At 48.4% G+C, this 22,518-nt stretch overlaps 5 protein-coding genes and 1 non-coding gene across 7 annotated transcripts; 3 read left to right on the forward strand and 3 right to left on the reverse strand.

Annotated features, from left to right (window-relative positions):
• The first annotated feature begins 8,242 nt into the window (after positions 1-8,242).
• On the forward strand, positions 8,243-9,912 carry LOC9643671 (mitochondrial outer membrane import complex protein METAXIN). Of its 2 annotated transcripts, XM_024668411.1 has the most exons (7): positions 8,243-8,406; positions 8,467-8,804; positions 8,878-8,957; positions 9,021-9,081; positions 9,146-9,329; positions 9,391-9,602; positions 9,661-9,912. In XM_024668411.1, exons 1-6 carry the CDS (start codon positions 8,247-8,249, stop codon positions 9,558-9,560), a joined length of 993 nt encoding a protein of 330 aa, XP_024524179.1. In that variant the 5' UTR covers positions 8,243-8,246; the 3' UTR covers positions 9,561-9,602; positions 9,661-9,912. The 2 variants fall into 2 exon arrangements, with proteins under 2 accessions (XP_024524179.1, XP_002963461.1); XM_002963415.2 differs by having other exon boundaries at positions 9,391-9,869.
• A 1,648-nt stretch (positions 9,913-11,560) lies between these two features.
• Positions 11,561-13,513, forward strand: LOC9643673 (amino acid transporter AVT1E). The gene is made up of 3 exons (XM_024668407.1): positions 11,561-11,827; positions 12,145-12,746; positions 12,806-13,513. The coding sequence occupies exons 1-3, from the start codon at positions 11,608-11,610 to the stop codon at positions 13,334-13,336; spliced, it is 1,353 nt and encodes a 450-aa protein (XP_024524175.1). The 5' UTR covers positions 11,561-11,607; the 3' UTR covers positions 13,337-13,513.
• Positions 13,467-15,654, reverse strand: LOC112344154 (pentatricopeptide repeat-containing protein At4g33170-like). The gene is made up of 2 exons (XM_024668408.1): positions 15,564-15,654; positions 13,467-15,510 (listed from the first exon to the last, which is right to left on the reverse strand). The coding sequence occupies exon 2, from the start codon at positions 15,414-15,416 to the stop codon at positions 13,761-13,763; it is 1,656 nt and encodes a 551-aa protein (XP_024524176.1). The 5' UTR covers positions 15,417-15,510; positions 15,564-15,654; the 3' UTR covers positions 13,467-13,760.
• Positions 15,655-15,716: 62 nt separating this feature from the next.
• TRNAQ-UUG lies at positions 15,717-15,788 on the forward strand. The gene has a single exon. It is a non-coding gene; the product is annotated as a tRNA-Gln (tRNA).
• A 3,461-nt stretch (positions 15,789-19,249) lies between these two features.
• On the reverse strand, positions 19,250-20,740 carry LOC9643675 (protein MRG2). The gene is made up of 8 exons (XM_024668531.1): positions 20,669-20,740; positions 20,553-20,606; positions 20,479-20,492; positions 20,113-20,413; positions 19,895-20,049; positions 19,678-19,844; positions 19,538-19,622; positions 19,250-19,477 (listed from the first exon to the last, which is right to left on the reverse strand). Exons 1-8 carry the CDS (start codon positions 20,738-20,740, stop codon positions 19,438-19,440), a joined length of 888 nt encoding a protein of 295 aa, XP_024524299.1. The 3' UTR covers positions 19,250-19,437.
• Positions 20,741-20,837: 97 nt separating this feature from the next.
• On the reverse strand, positions 20,838-21,986 carry LOC112344215 (polygalacturonase QRT2-like). Its single transcript, XM_024668532.1, has 3 exons — positions 21,488-21,986; positions 21,231-21,440; positions 20,838-21,073 (listed from the first exon to the last, which is right to left on the reverse strand). Exons 1-3 carry the CDS (start codon positions 21,984-21,986, stop codon positions 20,838-20,840), a joined length of 945 nt encoding a protein of 314 aa, XP_024524300.1.
• Between the last annotated feature and the right edge of the window lie 532 nt (positions 21,987-22,518).

Raw genomic sequence — 22,518 nt, forward strand, 5'->3', positions numbered from 1 at the left:
TGCCATGGAGAGTCTAAAATATGGAATTGTCCATGTTAGACTATATGGCAACTATAAAGCTTGCGAAAAGGGAGGCCTTAGCAAGCTGAGGGACAGAGTTCCTTCAAGGTTCCCAAAGACGATTCTAGGTAGCGTAATACCTAGAAAGGCCGAGTGTAAATGGTTCATGGAATGCGCGAAATCAGAGTGGCGCAGCAGAAGCGTGGTCTTGAAGCTTGCCATGAGGCAAGGTTATCAAGGTTAGGGAAGTAGTTCCCGAGTGTTCAAAGAAAGGGCTTTGAACGAAAGTCGATGGTCAAGGACTTTCACGCTTATGCAGGAACCATGTTACAGTGGTCGGAGGACTTGCCAAGTGAGATTGGCACGTCGGGGGAACAAAAACCCTAGTTGAAGGTGATAACTTCAAAAAGGGGTGGGCCATGGGGCCGAGCATGGAGGAGTCCATGCATGATCACAAACATGTCAAGTGAGAGGACTTGGCAGTGTGGAGGAACTAGGTTCCTAAGCTGTGATCTGTAGCGCGCTTTAAAAATAAGTTGGTGCACCGGCGTGGGGAGTCACACCAGGCATCTTGTGTGATGCCGTCCGTAGATGCATATACGGAGGTTGGGTTCGAGTCCCGACCCTCTAGTGCTTGGGTTCGAGTCCTAAATCACTAGGGTGTGGTGATGGTTTGGAATATGAGGACACTCATATTTCGGTGGTCATGGACTCTCAGTGGGGAGACTGGTTTGGGCACACCGCCAAGCGAAGGATGCCTCGGAGTCGTGATGCACGGTTAGATTGCTTAGTGTGAAAGCTCAGCATATCTAACTTGAACACTTTGGTGCAAGTGGCACCAAGGTCGTGGTGAGTGAGATGGGGACACCTAATCTCAGTTGCTATGAACCCTTGGCCGTAAGGGCTGGCTTGGGTGCACTGCCAAGTGTGGGGGATGCCCTCGGGGTTATAGTCAACAACTTGGAGGTCTAGAAGACCAAGTACCTCTTGGCAACTCTGTTAAGGTGCCAAGGTGAGATCACTAGGTGATCTTATGGCCAGATAAGGACAAGGTCCTTGGTTGGCTAAGGAATGAAGTTCCTGGTTCAAAATGTTGAAATTGAACTGTTTAAGGTGGTGTGGCTTGGTCGTGATGACCAAGTGGGAAGAGCATCTAAGGGAAATAAACTATGTCCGTGCGATGGCATAGTGAGTCCGAGGAAAGTAGTCTCTATAAAAGACCCATGGGAGGGTCACGAAGTTGGGCCGTGGATAGAGCCCATAGCAGAAGATGCTAAAGAGACGTACTAGGGGTGAACATCCTCCGAACTTGGCAAAGAAGAGTCTTTGCTATGGAACCGAAACAATACCTCAAGGAGGGAGGTAGAGATTCGATGTTGCTTGGTGCAACAATCAACGGATAGGAGCAAAAGATGAGTGGCCAAGATAGGGCCGTGGATTCCCTTGGAAGGAATCCAAGTGACAAAGTTAGGCGAGGAACACTAATGTGTTGGACGCTAACAAGTTGCGGGAAAGGAAGTGTGTTTCCAAGGAGGGATTCCGAAATGCTCCGATTTGGCGAAAGTGGAAGCTCCAAGGGAGGGAGCGGTAAGGTAGCCAAATGATAGGGCCATGAACAGCCCTAGCACAAAGTATGATAACTGGAACTTTGGCACGAAATAGAAGAGAGGATGATGGTGCCCTCGAGTAGAGAACTTCCTAGGATGGGAAGTGGAGTTGCACAAAAAGGTGCAAGGCAAGGTGTCGGAGACACCTAGGAAATTGACTCCAAGAAGTCAAAATTCAAAGTTCCAAAGTGCAAAGGTTATATCGATGGAAATCAAGACTACTCGAGAAGGAGTAGTGGGATTGAATTAGAGAAGGGTCTCTAAGAGATTTAGCGAGGACTAAACCAATAAAAGGAGAGAACCTCTACATGTGGTCCAATCAATCTCTAAGTTGGAGAGACTACCCTCCTTAGAGAATAGGCAAGGCATGGTGAGCCTTTGGTGTCAAACCATGGAGGCCTATGCAAAAGGCATGGTGAGCCTTCAATGTTAAACCATTGACGAATATGGAGAAGGCATGGTGAGCCTTCAATGTTAAACCATTGACGAATATGGAGAAGGCATAGTGAGCCTTCAATGTCAAACCATTGACAAATATTGGCTAGGTGCCAAGGATGGAAATGGTAACACACGCGAGTGTTACTTTACAAAATGGTTTACCGTTCGATGAGGACATCGAACTTCGTCTATGGGTGGTGGAGTTGTGAGACACAAAATCCCTAGGCCCCAAAGTGGAGCTGGAAGGGCGCCACATGGTAGTGGCCGAAGCGAGAGCCAAACGAGCGTAACACGTTTGGACCAAAAGCTCCGACTTGAAAAGTCAAGAGCGAGAGTGGAACTCCCAACGAAGTGCTCGAGGAACGAGCACGAAGCGAGCAAAAGGCGAGGCTCCAAAAAGGGACCCAAAAGGACCAACACATGACACGTGGGAGTGTCCGAGATGGACTCGAGTTGGAGTCCGAAGTGGAGTCCGAGATGGACCCGAGTTGGAGTCCGAAGTGGAGTCCGAGATGGACCCGAGTTGGAGTCCGAAGTGGAGTTCGAGATGGACCCGAGTTGGAGTCCGAAGTGGAGTCCGAGATGGACCCGAGTTGGAGTCCGAAGTGGAGTCTGAGATGGACCCGAGATGGAGTCCGAGAAGGAGTCCGAAGTGGAGTCCGAGGTGGACCCGAGATGGACCCGAGTTGGAGTCCGAAGTGGAGTCCGAGATGGACCCGAGATGGAGTCCGAGATGGAGTCCGAGATGGAGTCCGAGGTGGACCCGAGATGGACCCGAGATGGAGTCCGAGATGGAGTCCGAGATGGACCCGAGATGGAGTCCGAGATGGAGTCCGAGATGGACCTGAGATGGACCCGAGATGGAGTCCGAGATGGAGTCCGAGATGGAGTCCGAGATGGAGTCCGAAGTCGAGACCGAGACCGGGACCGAGACCGAGACCGAGACCGAGACCGAGATCGGGACCAAGACCGAGACCGAGGCCGAGGCCGAGACCGAGCCCGAGCCCGAGTCCGAGTCCGAGTCCGAGTCCGAGTCCGAGTCCGAGTCCGAGTCCGAGTCCGGAGCCTGAGAGGGTGAAAGCCCAAAGCGTTCGTCTCCCAGACCCTGGGGGGTTTGGTGAGCTCCAAAAGTATAGTAGGGGGAGGACTGCAGTGGAGCCAGTTTGGCCAGGAAAGGCCAGTTTGGCCCAGGAAGGCCGGACCCAGTGTTGGGTGATGAGCTGCCCACTGGGAAGTCCAAGACTAGAGTGAACACGGACCGACAAGTGGGGTAGCTTGGTGAAGTGTTCAAGAGCTGGCTCTAGTTCCCCCGGGAGATCGACTAGCCGATGCTCCCAGTCCAAGTGTGGGTGGCACTACCTACTTGGATACCTGGTGTGGCTCAACGGAACCCGCTCTAAGCCCATGGCTAGAGCACCCAAGGGCAAAAGGCGAGGAGAGTACCCAGGTGGCTCGCGTAAGGCCACGGTGTTCCGAGATGTTGTCCCAAAGGCCCAGACTGTGGAAAGGAAGAGGAGCAGTCCTCTGGAGTAGTGACCAAGGACACAGTCGTGTGGTGAGGAAGTCCCAGAGGACCGTGGGACTTAGTGGTCGGGCCTGTGGGTCTCGATCCAGTGGCAGTGTTGGCAAACACGGCCAGGGGCAGAAAGGGACTTAGTGGGGACTGACAGAGGGATATTGGGGAAGGCTATTCCCCTTGTCGGTGGGCATCCTAAGGATGCTAAGGAGTGGATCTGAGATGACCACTCACGGATAGTTTGCCTAGTCTTGGAGAGCCAAGACGGTGATGCAAGTGGTATTGGACTACCAGTGTGGCAAAGGTGATTGGGCATGGCCTTAGCGTAACGGGCTGCTATGTCGGTGGTACCTTTGAGTGTCGGTCATGGGATCGGACACGTGGAGCACTTGGACCAAGTGCAAATGTTGAGTGGCATGGATGCCATTCTCGGGGCTAGCAAGTCCCAAGTCCTGGATTGGACTTATGGAGGTTGTGAATGAGACTCCTCCAAGTGGTCAGAGGTGTGGTTAAGTGACTAAAGTAGAATGGGAAATTTAGTCGCTTACACCTAGCACCAAACGTAGCTACTCACATATTGGATAATATCACGTCACATCTCCGGCAAATAAAAAGATATATGCAACTTCTTGGTTACATTATGATGTCCTATATGCCCATCTAGAATAGGAGAATCATGGTAGGCATGGAGAAATTGCGGAAAAAAAAACAGAAGGCACTACCAACCGTAAAGGATCATCAAGAATTGTCCCCACAAAATAAAGAAGGTTGTCTTTAAGGCAATATTGAAAATATAAATGCCGGAATAGCAAGTCATTAGGAAGTGATATAGAATTCTCAAACCCATCTCAGAGCCTTCGAATCCACGGCTCAATCTTTTGAGCTTTGTGAACCTCATCAAGAGAAGATAAATTTTGCTTTGCATCTTGTGGACACTGAACGTCAAGTACAACAACTACCGACAAAATAAAATCTTTGTCGAGAAAATCCACAAATGCTAGAACAACAGGCCCATTAAAAACATGATAAAAAAGTGAAAAAGAAAAAGGAGTTCGAAAAAGGGTATTAGCATCAACCATATAACTCCCCGGGCAATGAACAATATCAAAATCATATATCTAAAGCTTCAAAGGCTACTGAGCAATACAACCAACGAAGTTCTTCCACTTCAATAATGAAATAATGGCAACATGATCACTTTCTAGTAATGTCCGTGAACTATGTAGATATGCATAAAGTTTCTTAAAACCCCAAATTGCTGTTAAACATTGTTTCTCTATTGTGGAGTAGTTTACCTCCATTGGTTGTAATGTACGGCTTTGATATGTAATGGAATGACACTGACTAGGCACATTCAGATCAGCATACCTCCAAGACCAATATTAGAAACATCCACGCACAAAATGAAAGGTCGAGTGTAGTTATGATATGCCAAAATCAGAGGAGTCATCAATAACTCTTTGAGATTCATGAATGCCCATTCACAATCCGGAAACTAGATGAAAGATGATGTTAATGACTTTAGCAATGCAGTCTGATCAGAAAGATAATCCACAAAACGACTGAGATACTACACCTTGCCCAGTAAGTGCTATACATCATTTACACACTTCGGAGTAGAGAACTTGAGAACAACCACAAGTTACTTGCAAACCCTCACAAAAAATACGGTACTTAAGATAAGTTGTGTCTTTGGACCTAAACATACACTTCGACCACTTCAACTTTAAATCAACTTCTCGTAGCCGATCTAACACTTTATGAACATCATGAACGTGTTCCTCCCATGTCTCTTCCAAGTGGATTAAGACATCATCAATGAAGTCAATAGTTACCTCTAGCATATTGCAAATAACCTTATTCATCATCCGCTGGAAAGTTGCTAAAGCATTGTTCAAACCAAATGGCATTACCAAGAACTCATACAAACTAAATGGTATACATAAAGCAATTTTAGGAATATTTTCTTTGGCTATCGATACTTGCCAATACCCAAAAGTAAGATCTAGTTTGGTGAACCAATGACTTCTCCTTAGATGATCCAAAAGATCAACAATATGAGGAAAAGGGTATACATCCAAAATTGTCACTTCGTTTAATGAACGATAGTCAATGCAAAAACAAATACTCCCATCAGGCTTTGTCACAAGATGAGGTTCACATGCCCAAGGACTCTACAACTTTCGAATAACACCTTTTTCCAACATCTTCTTGACGTTTCCACATAAAATCTTGATCACTTTGGATGACCAATAACGAACAGGAACCTTGATTAGACGAACATCCTCAGTTGGAATCGGATGACGTGTGGCAATTTTTACCTCAGACAAGAGGTCAAATTCAAAGAGATTGACATACTCCTTCATGAGCCAATGAATCGCTAGAATATAAAGATTGTTAAAGGGATTGGAAAAAGGAACAACGGAACAAAATAGAAATATAGGAGGAAATAGTGGGGAGACAAAAGTAATTGAAGTAGAGGTAGAAGCGAAGGGATGAAAAAGTACAAAAGTGAGAGGAATGGATAAAATATAAGGAAGTATGAGACAAGGGGGAGAAGCCTCAAAGTCATACTTGGCATGATTGCACTGCAACCAATCTATACCAAAGATGAGGTCAAAAACTTGACTCAATACTACCCACAATAACTGCAACCCAAACTCGAAATTGCCCATACGCACAATTAAGTCTGCCTCATCCCGTGCACATGCATGTGTACGGCAGTTGCCATAAATAATGACAACTAGCTTTGTTGCACGACGTAAATTTAGACGGTAATGTATGACAACAAATCGAGCAATACAAGATAAACTCAAACCTGTATCAACCAACACAGAGAGAATAATAGGAAATTGTTTATTATAAAAACGAGTTTAGAAAATAAACACTTGATGAACCGATACCGAATGAACCCCTTGATGATACTCAAGCAGCAGCAGCATCAACCTCCATTAGAACAAGACCATCGCCCACAGAAAGTGGAGCAAAAGGATGTGCAGTGAGAAGTGGAAGAGGCAATATCTCATAACGTTGTGCCAAACAAAGAACATCATTATGGGTGGTTGAAGCAAATGTATGCACAAGTCTAATAAGATGTTGACAAAATGCTAGCCACAACATTCCTAACTTGATCCGCTCTAACATATTTGGCTCCACATGAAGCAAGAGGCTTCGAAAACGAACGCCAAATTGCATCACCAACTCAAATAGCCTTTAACAAAAACAATGCAATTATTAGAAGGCATCATCATAATTGTCAGCATGTCCGAATATGCATTTGAAAATGTCTAGGGAAACACTCTAATCCCCACAAGTGGCTGCACTCAAACCATTAGACCACTGTAATGCCATCTTTTGAAGACATATGGGAAATTCATGCAAACGTCAAGCATCATCCCAAGAATGACATGTGATAATCATCGTGAAGTGATCGAACAAATGATACACATCATCCCCAGAATTCCCACGAAAGAACTTCGGCCGAACACAAGAATTAGCACAAAGTGCAAAAAAAGCTATACCATGTGCCGTGAGTGCCACCATCAACTAAGTTTGGTTGTTCAATTGCAATCATATAGCATCAAGCAATTGCACCAATTGTTGCTCTAGAGTTAGAGGAGGAAATTGCTACTTTGCCATGAAAATGAAAGAAAAGGAAAGAGTAAAAGAACATAAATGAGAAAAAATTAGAAGGAAAGGGAGATCTAGACAATAGAAAGCTAAATATAAACCAAAATCCTAAAAGGAAAAAACAAAAGAAAAGAAATGGAAAATGTTAAATCTAGAAAATGCAAAAGCTAAATTTAAACCAAAATCCCAAATCCAAGCACTCCTTAGGAACAATGAAAAATGCCCCTCTCCTCCACCAATGTGAGTGCATAGAATATAGAAAGAGAATACAAAAAACATGTATATCAATTAGCCCAAAAACCCTAATTTATATATAAAAGCAAGTGGTTCGGGTTGAAACCAATCTGACAACTACTAAAACCCCACTATGTTAATATTAGTATACGACATTATAGATATACATTTGGACCTCACACCTTTATAAACATATTAGTATTTTATTATATTTAAGTCTTTAATTTTTTATTTAATGTTATCTTAAATTTAAAATGGATTTAATTTCCTTAAACTTCAAATATTTAGAATTTTTTGTTTTAGGAATTGATATTTTTTAGTTTCTCAATTAATCAAAGTTTTTAAAGTTTAAGAATATTTCTAGTAAGATAGAATTTTTCAGTAGATAAGATTTTATTTTAATATGATCAATTTCTAAATAAATTTGATTCAAATTTTTATATATTTATATCATTTTACTTGTTAACTATCAACTATGAACTTAAATGAATTTAGATACTTTTTTAGTTCTTCCAAGTAAAATAGTGATACTTACTTTAGCAACAACAAAATGTATGTCTATGCACATTTAAAACTCACACTTGAATGAAGATGTAATTACTTTTTAACTAAGCAGTATCAATCCCCAACAAATTTAACTGGCAAGATAGCTAAACTAAATTTTATTAAATTTTCTAGTGCATTGGTTCGAAATACGGTTTCAAACGCTGCGTGAATGAAGCAGCCTGGGGAGAAAGAAAAGGAAGCCTATCACCCTACCTAAAACCTTGATAGATCCAGGGAGGGGAATATTCTACTGCCAGGTTTTAGGGTTTTAGGGAATGGCGGAGAAGAAGAACAATGGGGGCATGGCGCTGCGCGTCCGGCCTCCGGCATTTGGACTTCCCACGGCATGCCCGAAATGTTTGGCATCTCTTCTCTACTTGCGCCTTGCCAACATCACATTCTGGCCCGAGTATAGCGCCGCCATGCCTGATTCCGGTAAGGCGAGAATCCATCACGTTATATCTTGGTGTTTTTCTCTTTTATTTTGCGTGGCAGACGATCTTCCCATGGTGGAGCTGGGACTGCTGGTTGGATTCGCGAGCGAGCCGGGAGGAGTGGAGGAGTTCTTGCGGACGGAGAAGCTGGGCGATCTAGACGCGGATCTGGCGGAGGTGGACAGGTCGGAGCTCAAAGCATTCAAGTCTTTGCTGGTGCCGCTCAGTGACGCGCTGCAGCTGGAGCTCTGGTCCAGGGAGAATGAGAGCATCGCGCACAAGATTTACGTCTCGCATCTTCCATGGCCGATCAACAGGGCGATCGAGTGGAACATGAGGCGAAAGTTGATGAACAGGCTCGGAGTGAACAAAGAGAATGCCAAGGACAGAGAAGCCGAGGTGAGCTTTTATCCCATGGGGGAGAGAGATTGGAACAAAAAGTGGTTTGACGTCTCCTTGGTTGTGGTTTTAGATCTACAAGTGTGCCTTCGATGCGTACGAGGCCTTCTCGGCCAAAAAGCAAATGGACTCGCTCTATCTTGTGAGCGACAAGTAAGTACCGTATTCACTGCTGAGATTGACTCCTTTCTTTTTTTTCATTTTTGTGCTTTTAAGGCCAACGAGTCTCGATGCGATGCTACTCGCACACATCTTATTCGTTCTATCTGTGCCTCTGGTATGCTGGCCACTTTCAATTTTCTCGTTATTCTTATGATGTTGTGTTGATCCTGCCATGACAGGTAGGATCTATTCTCAAGGATGAGCTGGTCTCGAAGCATCCATTGCTGGTCCAGTATGCCGAGTCCATGAAGGATACTCTCCTCAAGAGCAACGAACCATCGCCATCGGACAGTGTAAAGTCGCCACCGACATCACCCCGAGCATCAAGTCACGCTAGTTCATCGTCCAGAGACAAAGATAAAGGTTTGTTTTTTCAAGGCGATTTGATTCGATTGATTTGCTGGTTTGTTTTCTATTTTTCCAGGAACAAACCCTGAACCCAAGCGCAAGCAAACTCCCAAAGAGAAAGAGTTCCGGAAAAGGGGAAAGATGTTTGTTATGGCTCAGTTAGCAGCTCTCATGGCCTACATCGTATACTCGGGCCTTCCATTCGAAGAAGACGATGGTGACGACAATGGGCATGACGACGATTGATGCCAGCCCTCTGGAAAAGCACTAACAAACAAACATCGAAAGGTTTTTTGAGAAGAAAATGCATTGACAATTCAAGGAATAATCACTTTGGTGCGAGCAGGGAAAGCTAAAGACTGATCCGTTTGTGCTTCCATTGGTGGCTGGAGATAAACAAAGAATGGATGCGAGAAAATAAAAACTCTATGGTTTTGCGGCTGGTCTCACAGATATCAGCCAAAAAGCAACAATCCGAGTCGCCACGGAATTGAACAGGTAAAGCAAAAGCTCTCAAATCTGCCAAGAATCACACAAAGCTTAGTGCTGAATCAACACTATTTACGCAATGGTCTTAAATCACGACCAAAGCTTGAAAGGATGATAGAGTTTGCCTGGCTTACGACAGCGATTTGTGATTGCTGTCGTCGTCTAACTTGTGTGTGTTGTCTCCACTAAAATCATGGCGTCAAACTACAGCAAAACATTTCCAGTCGCCACGAAAGCCACTTCAAAAGCGAATTTTTTTTTTGGGAGCCATCCAAGTCAATCATTCCATTTCTTTCTCGCTGGGCTCCCAGAGGATCAACCCACACCAATTGAATAGATTAGATGAAATTCCTCTCTTGTCAGTGCTGAATCTCCGCGATTACAACAGCCCACCCAGCAGACAAGGGGAGGGGTTGGGCGGGAACGCTTTTCAAAATCTCCCGCCAAAACTTAGGGTTTTAGGGTTCCTGCGGGCAGTGTACGTTTGCGACGCAATGTCTTGTTTGCGCGCTTTGTGTTTGCTTGTGCCCTGTTGGAATGTAATGCTTTCTGGTGGGCCTGAAGGGATCGTCTCGACGTTGAAGGGCAGGGATAAAGGTGTAAACCGCGTATCACATTGCGGGGCTTACGTTACTGCCGTGGAGATACTGACTTTGGATTAAGTTATTGTCCAGGCTCGCGAAGGCTGTCTCGGTATATGATATTTTTTTCCGCTCTTGTGGCTAGCATGTCTGTAGTACTTTGGACTAAATGCCTACTTCTTTTTTCTGCGTATAATCAGGGACAGGAATTGCTTGCTGGCCTATCATTGGCGCGCGTTTTCAATCAATCAGTGTCCTTTAGTACCCGCTACTATTACGATTGGTGCCGTCAACTTCATCCGGTAAGTGGATTCGGTAAAAGCATTCTCCCTCTCCTTGTTGTTGCTTAGCCCTCCCCCTTTTTGCTGGATGTCACTCAAACTTTTGCTTGCGAGACCTTCCTGCTTTCGTGGTTGTGTTACTTACTTGCATAAAACTTCCGAGCATTCAATGGATGTCTTGTTTGTTTGGATAGGTTCCGCGTCGAAGAACAATATTTTCGAACACTCAAGTTGCAAAATCCATGCCACTGGAGTCTGGAGGGTCAATAATCCAAGGCCCCTATGGTGCTGGAAGGGAATTTGCTGCCACGAGGGGAACACCCCACAGTTGGTGGATAAAGCAGGATCCGTCCTTCACCTCCTTGGGTACGTAAATTCTTTCCAGCCACGCCATTATGGACGGTGGCGATGCCATGGAATTCGGCGTTACGGCTGGGCCCGAGAGGCACTGGTTCTACAAACGGTTTTGTGGAGCTGGAATATGCCCGGGACTCTCGCCTTTGTGCCTGTTAAACGCACCAAAGGGCGCACAACAGCAACAGCAACAACGGGGACAAAAATGACACAGCAAACCAGAGCATAACTATCAAGAGGGATGGGGAATGTGGTTATGGGAGAATCACAGGGACAAAAAGCTACAGGGAGCGTGAAAGGCAACGGAGAAAAAAACTTTCAGCCACAGGGAACCACACAACAGGGGGACTGCCACTTAAGTACATTTCTTAGAGGCTCCTGCATTGAAGAAAACAGCGTAGCAACAAGAGGAGTATATCTTGGCCCACTCACGCGTGCACTAGAATCTTGCGGGGCCGGGGGGAGTGACCCAATGGCCTCAGTCGTTGTGTGGTATAAGAAGGAACGAGGCCGAGACGGGCATCAGTGGCGGTAAGGTGGTGGAGGAGTTTTCACAAAAAACTTCCTCTCCATTTAGTTCCTGCGAAAATGGGAAGCCTCCCTCCCCTGGAGCAAGAGAAGCAAGCCGGCTTGAAGAGCTTGGAGTTTCTCAGCAGCAACGACAAGCAGAGTGCTTACTCCGCAGCAGAGTTGGAGGCCGGGCACTGCGCGGAGGGAGGCTGTCCATGCGACACCAAAGCTGCTGCTCACTCGGCTGGCCAGTCAAGTTTCTTCCAGGCCGTTGTCAATTCTTTCGTGCTGCTGATCGGTAAGAAGCTCTCGTTTCTCCATTCTCGTTTCTCCATTCTTCCTGCTGATTCCCTGTCATGTTTCAGTCACTTGATATGCATGCAGGGATTCTCTTCGGGTGTTTTTGATCTGTATGGAAGAGTTTGTCAGTGTTGAATTATGGAATGATTGCCTGCATGTCCGGTGTACATTTTCGAACCCGCATCTTTTCGTGATTTCTTTTTCTTTGTTCCTTTCATTAGTGCCGCACCAGGTGAGTCGGCAGATACTTCTAGAACTGTTCCCTGTTTCTGTTTTCTCAACTGATCTACTTTTACTAATCATTTGCGCTAACAGGCCTGGGAACTCTCTCCTCTGCCTATGCGATCGAGAAGGCCGGATTCTTTGGTTTGCTGGTGCTATGCATCACTGCAGCGTTCTACTGGATCGGCTCCAAGCTGATAGTCATTTGCATGGAAGCGGACAAGAGCCTCATGAACTACCAAGATGTCGGGAACAAAGCCTTTCCTCGCTGGGGTCGGCTGCTCATAACAACGTGCTTCTACATCGACATCCTGGGATGCCTGGTCGGGTACCTCGTGTCCATGGGTGACACCATGATGCACATCTTTCCTCACCCTCAGCTCGACATTCTGGGATTCAAGGGGAAGACGCTCTTCACTCTCCTCGCCTTCTTGGTCATCCTGCCGTCGGTGTGGTTCCGGAAGCTGAGCACCATCTCCTACCTCTCCTTCTGGTGCGGGATGAGCATCATCACGACAATCATCTGCCTGCTCGTCGCGGGGGTCAAGGATCACATTGGTTTCAGCCAGGACGTTGCCATCTTCCGCCCGGCCAACGTTCCAATCGCTACAGGGGTCTACACCTTCACTTTCGGAGCAACCGCCGTGTTTCCGAGCGTTTACAAATCCATGAAGAACCCCAGCAGATTCACCGAGGTAACTTCAAGTTCGAAGCCTGCCTTATTCTTTGTTCTAACGCTGCTCTGTTCGTCCAGGTGATGACACTGAGCTTCTCCATGGCAGCACTGCTCAACGTCATTGTTGGCATCATCGGCTCGGTCATGTTTGGAGCAATGACTAAAGCCCAAGTCCATCTCAACATGCCACCGGCGCTCATCGCCTCCAAGGTAGCAATCTGGGCCACTCTCCTCACTCCGGTCACTCAGTTCGCGCTCTTCCTCTCGCCAATCTCTTGTGAGCTGGAGCAGGTCATGATCAAGTATCTGCCGTGGAAGGCCGAGTCGCGGATGACCTCTGGAGCCTGCATCATGCTCCGGACAACGCTGCTCATCGCCATCGCCATGGGAGCTCTGCTCTTTCCGTACTTCGCCAACATCATCGAGCTCATAGGATCTTCGGTGAGCGTAACGCTCTGCGTTATCTTCCCCGGCGTCTTCTACTTGAAGCTTTTCTCCCACAAGATTCCCAAGTCGCGGTTTGCCGGCATTTGCGTGGTGATTGGCGTGAGCGCCTTGGCGGGGGTCGCGGGCACCATTGTTTCCATCCAGGACTTGATACACAAGTAAGAGAACTTTCTCTTGGTTTCTTTTATATCGGCCAGGAGGAACCAAGAGGAACCAAGAGGAGAGAAAGAAGAAAAGAACTAACTGGTATTCTCGTGTTAATAGATGATAAGAGCAGATTCAATACTGGATGTTCTTTGATTTTGTTTGGTATTAAAACCATTTAAATGATTAAACCAAGAGCCTATAGTTTAATTACACCAGCTTTCGTAGTATAGTAGAGTCCTTGTAGGCCTGAAAGGGAAGAACCGCACAAAGCGTGAGCTCGTTGATTCCTCCGCTACGAAACAAGTTTTGGGATCCTGATCACGTAAGTTGGAAGTGACAGAAAGAAGCGCCGCTTTTCACGATTTCCTGCGCGTTGCCATCCCACGATCTTGGAAGACTTTCCCATGGAAGAGGAGAAAGAGAATCTGTGCTTCTGCTGTTACCAGAATCCACCACACGAGCACTTCCCGTCTCTAAAAACGTGGAACCGGGCCGTGTCCCTGCAAACTATCTCCCGTTCTTCCATCCCGGACAAAACTTCCATCACCCTGTGACAATCGTCGCAAACTCGCAAGTTCTTCGTGATCCGGATGGTCGATCCCGGAGCCGTGCTAATGAGAGCGCAGCCCATTGCCAGCCTCTCGCTGTGACCACGAAGAACTTCTTCCTTGGCATCGTCGCTAATGTTTCGTGCGACGCTGTCCAAGTCCGCGACGTAAAGTCCCTCCTGCTTCATCCTCCAAGTCACCATCTTTACCTTGGCTTCGATGGCTTCGATCAGAGCATGGGTACGATCTCCGGCGATAAACGAGTGAACTCTCGACGAGGAATCCGTCCACCAGCTTCGTCCTTCCTCGGCTTTCCTCCATGCACCGCTCTTAATCCTCAAAGCTTCGATCTTTGATTGCTCGCTCCACATCTTCAAGCTGCCGTAGAGACTTGCCATGAGCATGTATGGAGCCGAGTCTCTTGGATCGATCCGGAGCAACGCCTCGAAAGAAACCTTGGCTACTATCAAGTTCTTCCACTTGCGGCACGAACCGAGGAGCGTCATCCACGTCGACCAAGTTGCCTGGAATGGCATCGTCTCCACCACCTCCACCGCCTCCTCAAGCCTGTTCGATCGCCCAAGCATGTCGAGCAAACAGAGGTAGTGCCCGATGACCGGAACTATCCTGTGCCTCGACTCCATAGCCCGGAAGAACTCCCGGCCTTGGTCGACAAGACCGGCGTGGCTGCAAGCGGTGATGATGCACACGAGCGTCACCTCGTCGGGTTGTAATCCCTCCTCCACCATCTTCTCGTACAGCGAGAAAACTTTGGGGGTCTCGCCTCGCCGGCTACTCCCGGCTATGAGGGCAGTCCAGGCCACCGAGTCCCTCGCGTCCAAGACGTCGTAGAACACCCTCTCGGCGCTCTCCAGGCTCCCACACCTCCCGTAGAAATCCACCAGGCAAGTCCCGAGAATTCCATCTCCATCAAAACCGAGCCGGCAAATCTGTCCGTGGAGAGCTCTCCCCGCCTCCAGCGCCACCAGAGCTCCACACGCCTTGAGCGTCGCCACAAAGGTGGCCTCGTCCGGCTCGAAGACCCCCCCAATCTCCAGGAGCTCCAGGCAAAGATCGGCCTCTCCGAGCTCCGCCAGTCCCAGCAGCAGCGAGTTCCACACCACCACACTGTGCTCTTCGATCCGGTCGAAAGCCCGCCTCGCGTCCGCCAAGCTCCCACACTTCACGTACATATCCACAGCACACCCGGCCACAAACACGTCCCCGCCATAGCCACGCTCGCAAGCCTGCGCGTGGATCTCCATCCCTCTCTCCAGAGCCGCGGCTTTCACCACCTTTCCACTGATCTCCCGGCCCTTCTCTCGCATGCCACAGCTCGAGCAGGCCTTGAGCGCCGCTACGAAGCACCGCGAGTCGGGCTCACACCCCTGCCTCCGCTGGATTCTCGCGAAAATCTCCAGCGCGAGCTCCCCCTGCCCCTGCCGGGCATAGCCGAGCAGCAGCGACGTCCACGCCACTGCGTTGTGGCAAACCATCCGGTCGAAGACGCGGTGAGCGTCGGCCAGGCTGCCACACCGCGCGTACATGTCCACCAGCGCGCTGGAGACGAAGAGATTCGTGCTGCTGCCGCCGTCGATCGCCTCCGCGTGGAGCCTCCTCCCGCGCTCCAGCTCCGCGGGGCTGCGACACGATCTCAGCGCCGCTAGCAGCAGCGAAACACTCCGGGACCTCACCTTGCTGGGCCGGAGCTCCATCGCAATCCCAGTCCCCGCCCGGCATTCCTTCCCTCGCGGAAGCGCCCGATCGATGGACGAAAACGCGATGAACTTGGCTGCCCTAAATTATGGACGAATATTCCAAGCTTCTAAACCTTATTCAAGCAAAACGGTCCCATAGTCAAGTGGTTACGACATTGGACTTTGACTCCAAGGGCCCGAGTTCGAATCTCGGTGGGACCTAGTAGCTCCCCCTAGATGCTATAAGCATATTCTTTTGCTCCCTGTCTGCCCTAAACCAGCCACATTCCTGGCGAATATGCCAAGCTTTTTAGTTAGTGGAAGGGGCCGAGTTCGAATCTCGGTGGGACCTTAGGGCTAGCTGCCCTAGATTCTCGTCGAATATTCTATTACTGCGAATCTCTTGGCGCGGGAAAAGCCGTTTTACTATTCCCTGCTTGTGCTGGATTGCACTCCCCTCCACCAATCCGTTGTCTCATTCATTACGTCGGGCCCCCTTTTTTGTTTGCAAGCATGATATGGGCGGGCAGAAATCAGCCTGTCTCCTACTCACTGTAGCTTTTGGTTTCCTTGCCCTAAATTTTACACCGCCATGGCGCCACGGCCAGAGTACGTACGCGTACTGGGCGCCACCAGGCATGTAACAATACAAAGAACACCCTGGACTTAGAAACGTTTCAAAGCCGGATCCTCCCCGGTACGCTGGGCGGAGTACGTACGGAACGGACCACGATTTTTCACCCCATTGTTTTTTATTCCCTTTCCATCATCGGGGTGGCACCAAGTACACAGCCAATGCACCCTAGCAATCTAGCGAGATAGAAGAAACAAAACCAGACATAATATCTGAATTTCTATATGGTCTTGTATGGTCTTTTATAACCCTAGCTACACAACAGGCTGGCGGCTGGCAGTAACAAATGGCCGCCCATCCACGTCATAGAGCCGTATCCTGGCCACTGGCCATGGCCATGGAGCCGTATGGCCACGCCGGAGAAAAGCTGCCCCAACGGGTCGAAGCGGCGCCACCGGCGGCGCAACCAGCGGCGCCGCTTGCTCCCATTGTATAAATTTCCGGCCCTCTTCCATCCGCCATAGCTGGCGAGCTTTCTCGGGGAGGAGGCGGCGGCGTCTTCGGGGAAAAGAGAGGAGAATAGGCCAATCCCGAATACTTTTCTCCTCGCATTGCTGCGTGATTTTAGTCTAACGCGTTGATCGAGCGATTCACAGCCAAAGTCCAGACCATTTCTCCAAACAACGCAGCGTCCACCCAAGAGCGTAAACCACCAAGAAAGGCGAGGCAAAGAAGAGCAAAAGATTAAAAACCCTGGATTGTCACTGTTTGGTTGTTGGGGCGAGAAGTATTTAGATTGGGGGACCCTCGGCATTCCACCATCTTCTCCAATCCCTCTCCTCCTCCTCCTCTTCTCCGCCGCTCTTCCATTCTCTTCGATCACTCTGCCTCTCTCGATCTATCGCTCTCTCCTCGCGTTCTTCCCAAGATCTTGGAATCGCGATCACAAAATCTCCTCTTCTCTCGCAAAATCTCTCTCCCCTCCGCAAAATCGTTCCTCTTTCTCCCCTCCTCTCGCGATTCCACTCCCCTTTGCTTGCATTGCAATTCAAGGATTACGAAGATCCCCCTTGCAAGCGATCGATTATCCCGGTGTATTGGTTTTCTCTTCCGTGATTTCTCGCTCCTAGAGCTCCTTCCCCGTCAAGACTAAGAAAGGCGGCATCAAAAACAAGGGAGAGATCGATCACGCATGGCATTCATCGCGGCGGTGGAGATCAGGCTCAGGAAGATCGGGCTCCAAGCGGCGGCCAGAGGCGGAGGAATGCTTCGGTCGTCATGGCCATTGCTGCTCCTCGCCGCAATGGCCGCTCTCCTCGTCTCCCTCGGATCCTTCGACCACCTCTCGCTCATGGCGCATCGGCTGTCGCTGGACAGGCTTCCCCATCTCAGGGATTCCATCTTCGGCACGCAGCCCTTCCTCTTCCTCGTCCTCAATTCCGTGATCTTCGCCGTGCTCGCTCCCTCGGGCCTCTTCAAAGATGGTTGCTCCTCCACTCCAGATGATCTCCCTTCGTCTACCCCGTGCTCTTCTCGCACTTCTTCTCTCTCTCGCACTGATTCGATGAATGGGTCGTCGCACAGCACCACCACCGCAAAGTCTCTCGAAGAACAGTCATCCAAGAGCGATACTCCGGCTCCAGAGCCAGATCCAGCGCCGGCTTCACAACCGGAGGATCCAATCGCCCCGAGCTCCACAGCAGATCTCTCGGGTCCGGCTCCAAGCCCCAGCACGGATTCTTCGCTCCCGGTCAAGGAGGTCCTCAAGAAATCGCCGAGGCCGAGCAATGTGAGCCCGCCCAAGTCGCGAGTGAAGCGCGTCAAGAAGATGCAAAAATCCGCGGCAGCTCCGAGCAAGCAAATGGTGGTGCCGGACATTGTCGAGGAGCATCCCAAAGATCCCGTGGGGGATCCCACGGATTCGCTCGAGGACGAGGATTTTAAGCGCTTCATCGATAGTTTCATCGCCCACACGCGACACCAGATGCTGCTCCAGGAGAGAGAGTACGTCTGAAGCAATCCAGCGCAGCGGTGCCGCACGATCTAGGGCTTGGGAGAGATCGGACGCCTCACACACGCCCATGTTTTTCTCCTTTTTTTTGCCACAGCTCTGTACAAAAGTGTTGATGGTGGGAGGGTAGGAACTCAACACAGTTTCTTGCTAGTTTTTTGAAAGCAAGAAAACTGCTATGCATATATTTTTTAGGCATAGATTTAGGAAGGCATAGCCAGCTTGTTGCAAAATAAAACATTTCTGGAAATAAAGAAAAGCAAAAAAAATTAGTTAGGAAAACTCTGCTCCCGTTCCTGTTTGCTGATGAAAGATCTACACTAGATTAGCCATGGATTAACAAAGATTATGGGAATGTTCCAATTACACTTAAGAATTGAGGATTTTTCTTTGGAGGGTGATGGGCTGCTCGATCTCACCGACCATATTCGCGTGTTTGTTCGACGCCGTACGCTGCGTACGGAGGTGACAACGACGACCGAGCAGGGTGTTTGGCTGTCTGATCGATTGATTCAAAGGCAGCAAAAGTTTAAGTTTACCGAGATCTTGTCATGTACCTTGAACGGAATATTTCAAACATTCTCAGACGATTTCGTTTCGCTAAGCTAGCTTGAGGAACTTGTGTTTGGCCGCTTGCCATTGTCACCTTGCAATCGTATCGTGATCGATTGTAGCATATAGGCCGCGGTAGCCGAGGGGAGGTACAGAAACACGGGGGAATCCGATCGAATCCAACTGTGCTTGTCCCTCTTTTTCTTTTCTCCTTGAGAGGCCGCCAAAAGAGCAAGCAACGAGGAAAAGAGAAAAAAGAGATGATGCAGTGTTCGACCCCTGGCTCGATTCTTTGGTTTTGCTCGCTTGCTTGCTGATAGAAAAGAAGTGAACGTTGACATGTACAGAGGTCTGCTTGTCCTTGGGAAGATAAAGAAGGAAGAAACTTTCTCTTTTTTCACTAATGGTCGAGGTGTGGTCCACACTGTCAGCCTGTGTTCCAATCTACTATAGAAATATCGACAAAGTAGAGTAACAAGAGAGGGAGCCACACTCCTCTCGTGCAATGATTATCGATCGCTAGCAGCTTTGTTCTCGAGCCAAAAGTCGGTCAATTCACTGAGAATTGTTAATGGCATCAGTGAAAAGCTATCTAGTTTCCAGTAGCTCGTCGCTCGCGCGAGAGTGCTATAACCATAAAATTACAAAAATCACAAGCTACCACATCATGAAACGATGAAAGCGAACTTAATCGTTTGGCGATCGTTTCACCACCTGATACGTCTATGGTTCGATTAAGCACACAGGAACTGCGACTCGTTTCGCTCAATGAATCTGCCATGGCGTGTGAAGCAAACAAAACGAAACAGAAGAAGATTGCAACGGTTCACTTACAGCATTATCTCCCTCACTTTGTCTTCGAGCTCGGACACCTCTTTCTCCTTGAGCTGATCATACACGAGAAGCTCCGGGAGTTTGGCTGTTATCTAGGTGATTTGTTAAGAGGGCTTAAAGGTGGAAAGCTCATCACTTACGGAAGAGACGAAGCAAATGCTCGGCTCCATAGATCGTGGACGGTACAACGTCGCTGTTGAGCGAAAGCAAGGTTGCGTATTGCTTCCGTTCTGCCGGGTACAAGAGCAAGTTCTTGAGAGTTCTGTCGAAGTAATACCGCAGGCCGTTTGAAACCTCGACGTCAATCCTGGAAGGCAAAAGTTTGCACAATGAAACTTGACGGCATTATATATACACCTCTCAGCTTTTCCTCTCTTGAGCATCCTGTGGTCTTGATACAATTTCAGAATGTCCTCCACGCTGGGTTTCTTGGGAAGTCTTGTGAGTTGGAGGTTCTCGATGCGATCCTTGTGATCCTGCAGATGTCGCCGCAAAGTTCTCGGCAGAACAATCTAGCATCAGAAACGAAAAGAGACAAAGCAATAGTAAAGTAGCATTGAAAGAAACTACGGTACCTGAATTGGAAGAAGCTTCGCGTCCTGTTTTCCCAAATCGCTAGGGCTCTCGATTATAAACTCCTGTTTAGGAGTTTTTATCATCTTTCCCCTCTCAGCAGTGGCTCCCACAGAAGGCCGACGCTTGCAACGCTTGGACTGCTCAACTTTGGAGATTTTGGACAGCGAGTCCGAAGGATTTGCCTCCTGCCGGTTCAATCCATCGCTGAAACCAAGCTCCTGCTTTACCTTTGGGGCGATCTTAAGCTGGCCCCTGACCTTCTCGTCGAAAATGCGATTGCTGCGAACCCACTCGTCAAATCTGCAAAACCAAGAATCGAGGCCAAGAAAATTGTTGCCGAGATTAATATCAAAGGGTTACACTACTTTTTGCTCCATCCCTGCAAAAATACAGGACAATAAAAATCCACTGACACATTTCTTGGTAGTCTCAAACAAACCGTGTAATGCACTAAATACCGCCAAGCATTCGCTCGAAACTTGATGTTGGTGACCTGCATTTGCCATGGGATCGCCAAGATCGCTAAAACCCTAGCTTCGAAACCTTTGAAATCACCTTGGCATTGTAGTAGAGCCCCCCATAAGAAACAAGCACATCGTCGCCATGCTTGAGCGCCGGAGGCTCCATGGACTCGAAATGGCGGGTACACTGACGTGGCAATGATGGCGTACAACTTCGTTTTGAAATTCATTCGCGTACCATTCTCTATGTACGCACGTACGTATTACGTCTCCATACACTCGAGGGAGTAGCCAGCTACGTGCGAGCAGACGGAGCCAGCCGGCGTGCCGGGGTTGGCCAGCGTCAGCTCCACGTCACGGAAGCGGATGTCCGTATATGTGGTCGCGCTGGCGCACTGGAGGCTGATTCCGTACGGCGAGGCCGAGGTGCCCCGGATGTTTGAGAATGTGATGTTGCTGATCTCCAGAGAGGTTCCCTGCAAGTCGCGGTAAGCTTTATCTGTTGAGTGGCAGTAAGCTTTCGGGTGAAACTTACCTGGTTCTGGCAATTCTGGGCACCATTACAGTAGTTTTGTAATCGGGTTCTTCACGTTGTTCATCACAATATCATCGAAAACAACATTCCTCACACAACCAGAGCCACCCTGGTTGCTCACAGTTTAGCAACAAAAGCAAGGATATCACAGTGCTGATCCGTACGCCGTGGCTCCGCCAGATTTTGATTCCTTGGACCAAAACATTGGTCACCGTGTCGAAAGACCCGCCCTTTCCAAGGCTGCCGATGCTGATTCCATGCCCAGGCCCGCATCTACTGTTGGTCACCTTGACGTTGTCGCTCCCACTCACAATCGACACACAGTCGTCACCTTTTCAAGTAGAACTTTCAGTAGATCAATTGAAGGGTCTTACTCACCAGCCGAGACGTCTGCCTTGTCAATGACAATGTTGGTGGTTCCAGAGACGTGGATTCCATCGGTGTTCGGGCTGTCCCCGGGGGAATCAATCACGACATTCACAGCCTCAACAACATCCGACTTAACATCCGACTTAGAGAATGTGAGGTGGATTTGAGGGGGTGTTCCGAACGGTGGTGCCATCGACCTTGATGTTCTTGCCACCGCTAAACCTGATACCCTGCGCCGCAAACACAGTGGAAACTTATCGATAATCTGAGCTTGGCTTACCGTTGGAGCATCACCGTCACTGCAACCCTGGGAAAGAAAAGATTCAGTCATCGTTGCATACAATGGAGAGAGTACCTGTGTTTTGTTGCGTTTGCAAGACTGCGCCCACCAATCAGCGCCATTCCCGTTGTACGTGCCGCCAATCAACGTGAAGTCCGTCACCCCCACGAATTCGAGCCAAACTTTTGCAGCTGACTCGGCTAGCCAACGCGCTTCTAGGGTTGGCATGGAGGGTGGCGTTTACCTGGCCAACCAAACTTTAAAATTCGCTTCAACCATTGACCAGCGTTTGTGACATTAGAGCACTTCTCAAATACAATGGGCGTGAGGTAATATCTGCCTGTCATGTAAAGAATGGTGATGCTAGCCCTGTTGCCTTGAGTGCATGCAGTTATACATTAAGAAGAAAAAAGAAAAAATAAACAAAAATGATAAGCAAAGCACACCAACTTGAGAATCATCATAGACTCCATTCCCCAAAGCTCCAAACTCAATCACATTGAAGTTTGAAGATGAGGGAGTGGGAGACTTCTTTGGGGGGGGGGGAGAGGGGAATTCTTTGGCAAATGTTTTGCAATGGACGAGGAGATTGATTTGGTGACGGGGTAGCATCTATCCTTGAGAATGGATCTAAAACAACAGCAATCAACAAAAGTATTAGAGTTCTTTTACTTGCCATTGCCCCCAGCAGAATAGACCAGAAGTTGCAAGTATATATCTTAATCTCCCTAAAAATATGTGTTTTAACTACTGTATTATG

This window comes from Selaginella moellendorffii, unplaced genomic scaffold (genome assembly GCF_000143415.4).
Source record: "Selaginella moellendorffii unplaced genomic scaffold, v1.0 SELMOscaffold_3, whole genome shotgun sequence".
NCBI lineage: Eukaryota > Viridiplantae > Streptophyta > Lycopodiopsida > Selaginellales > Selaginellaceae > Selaginella > Selaginella moellendorffii.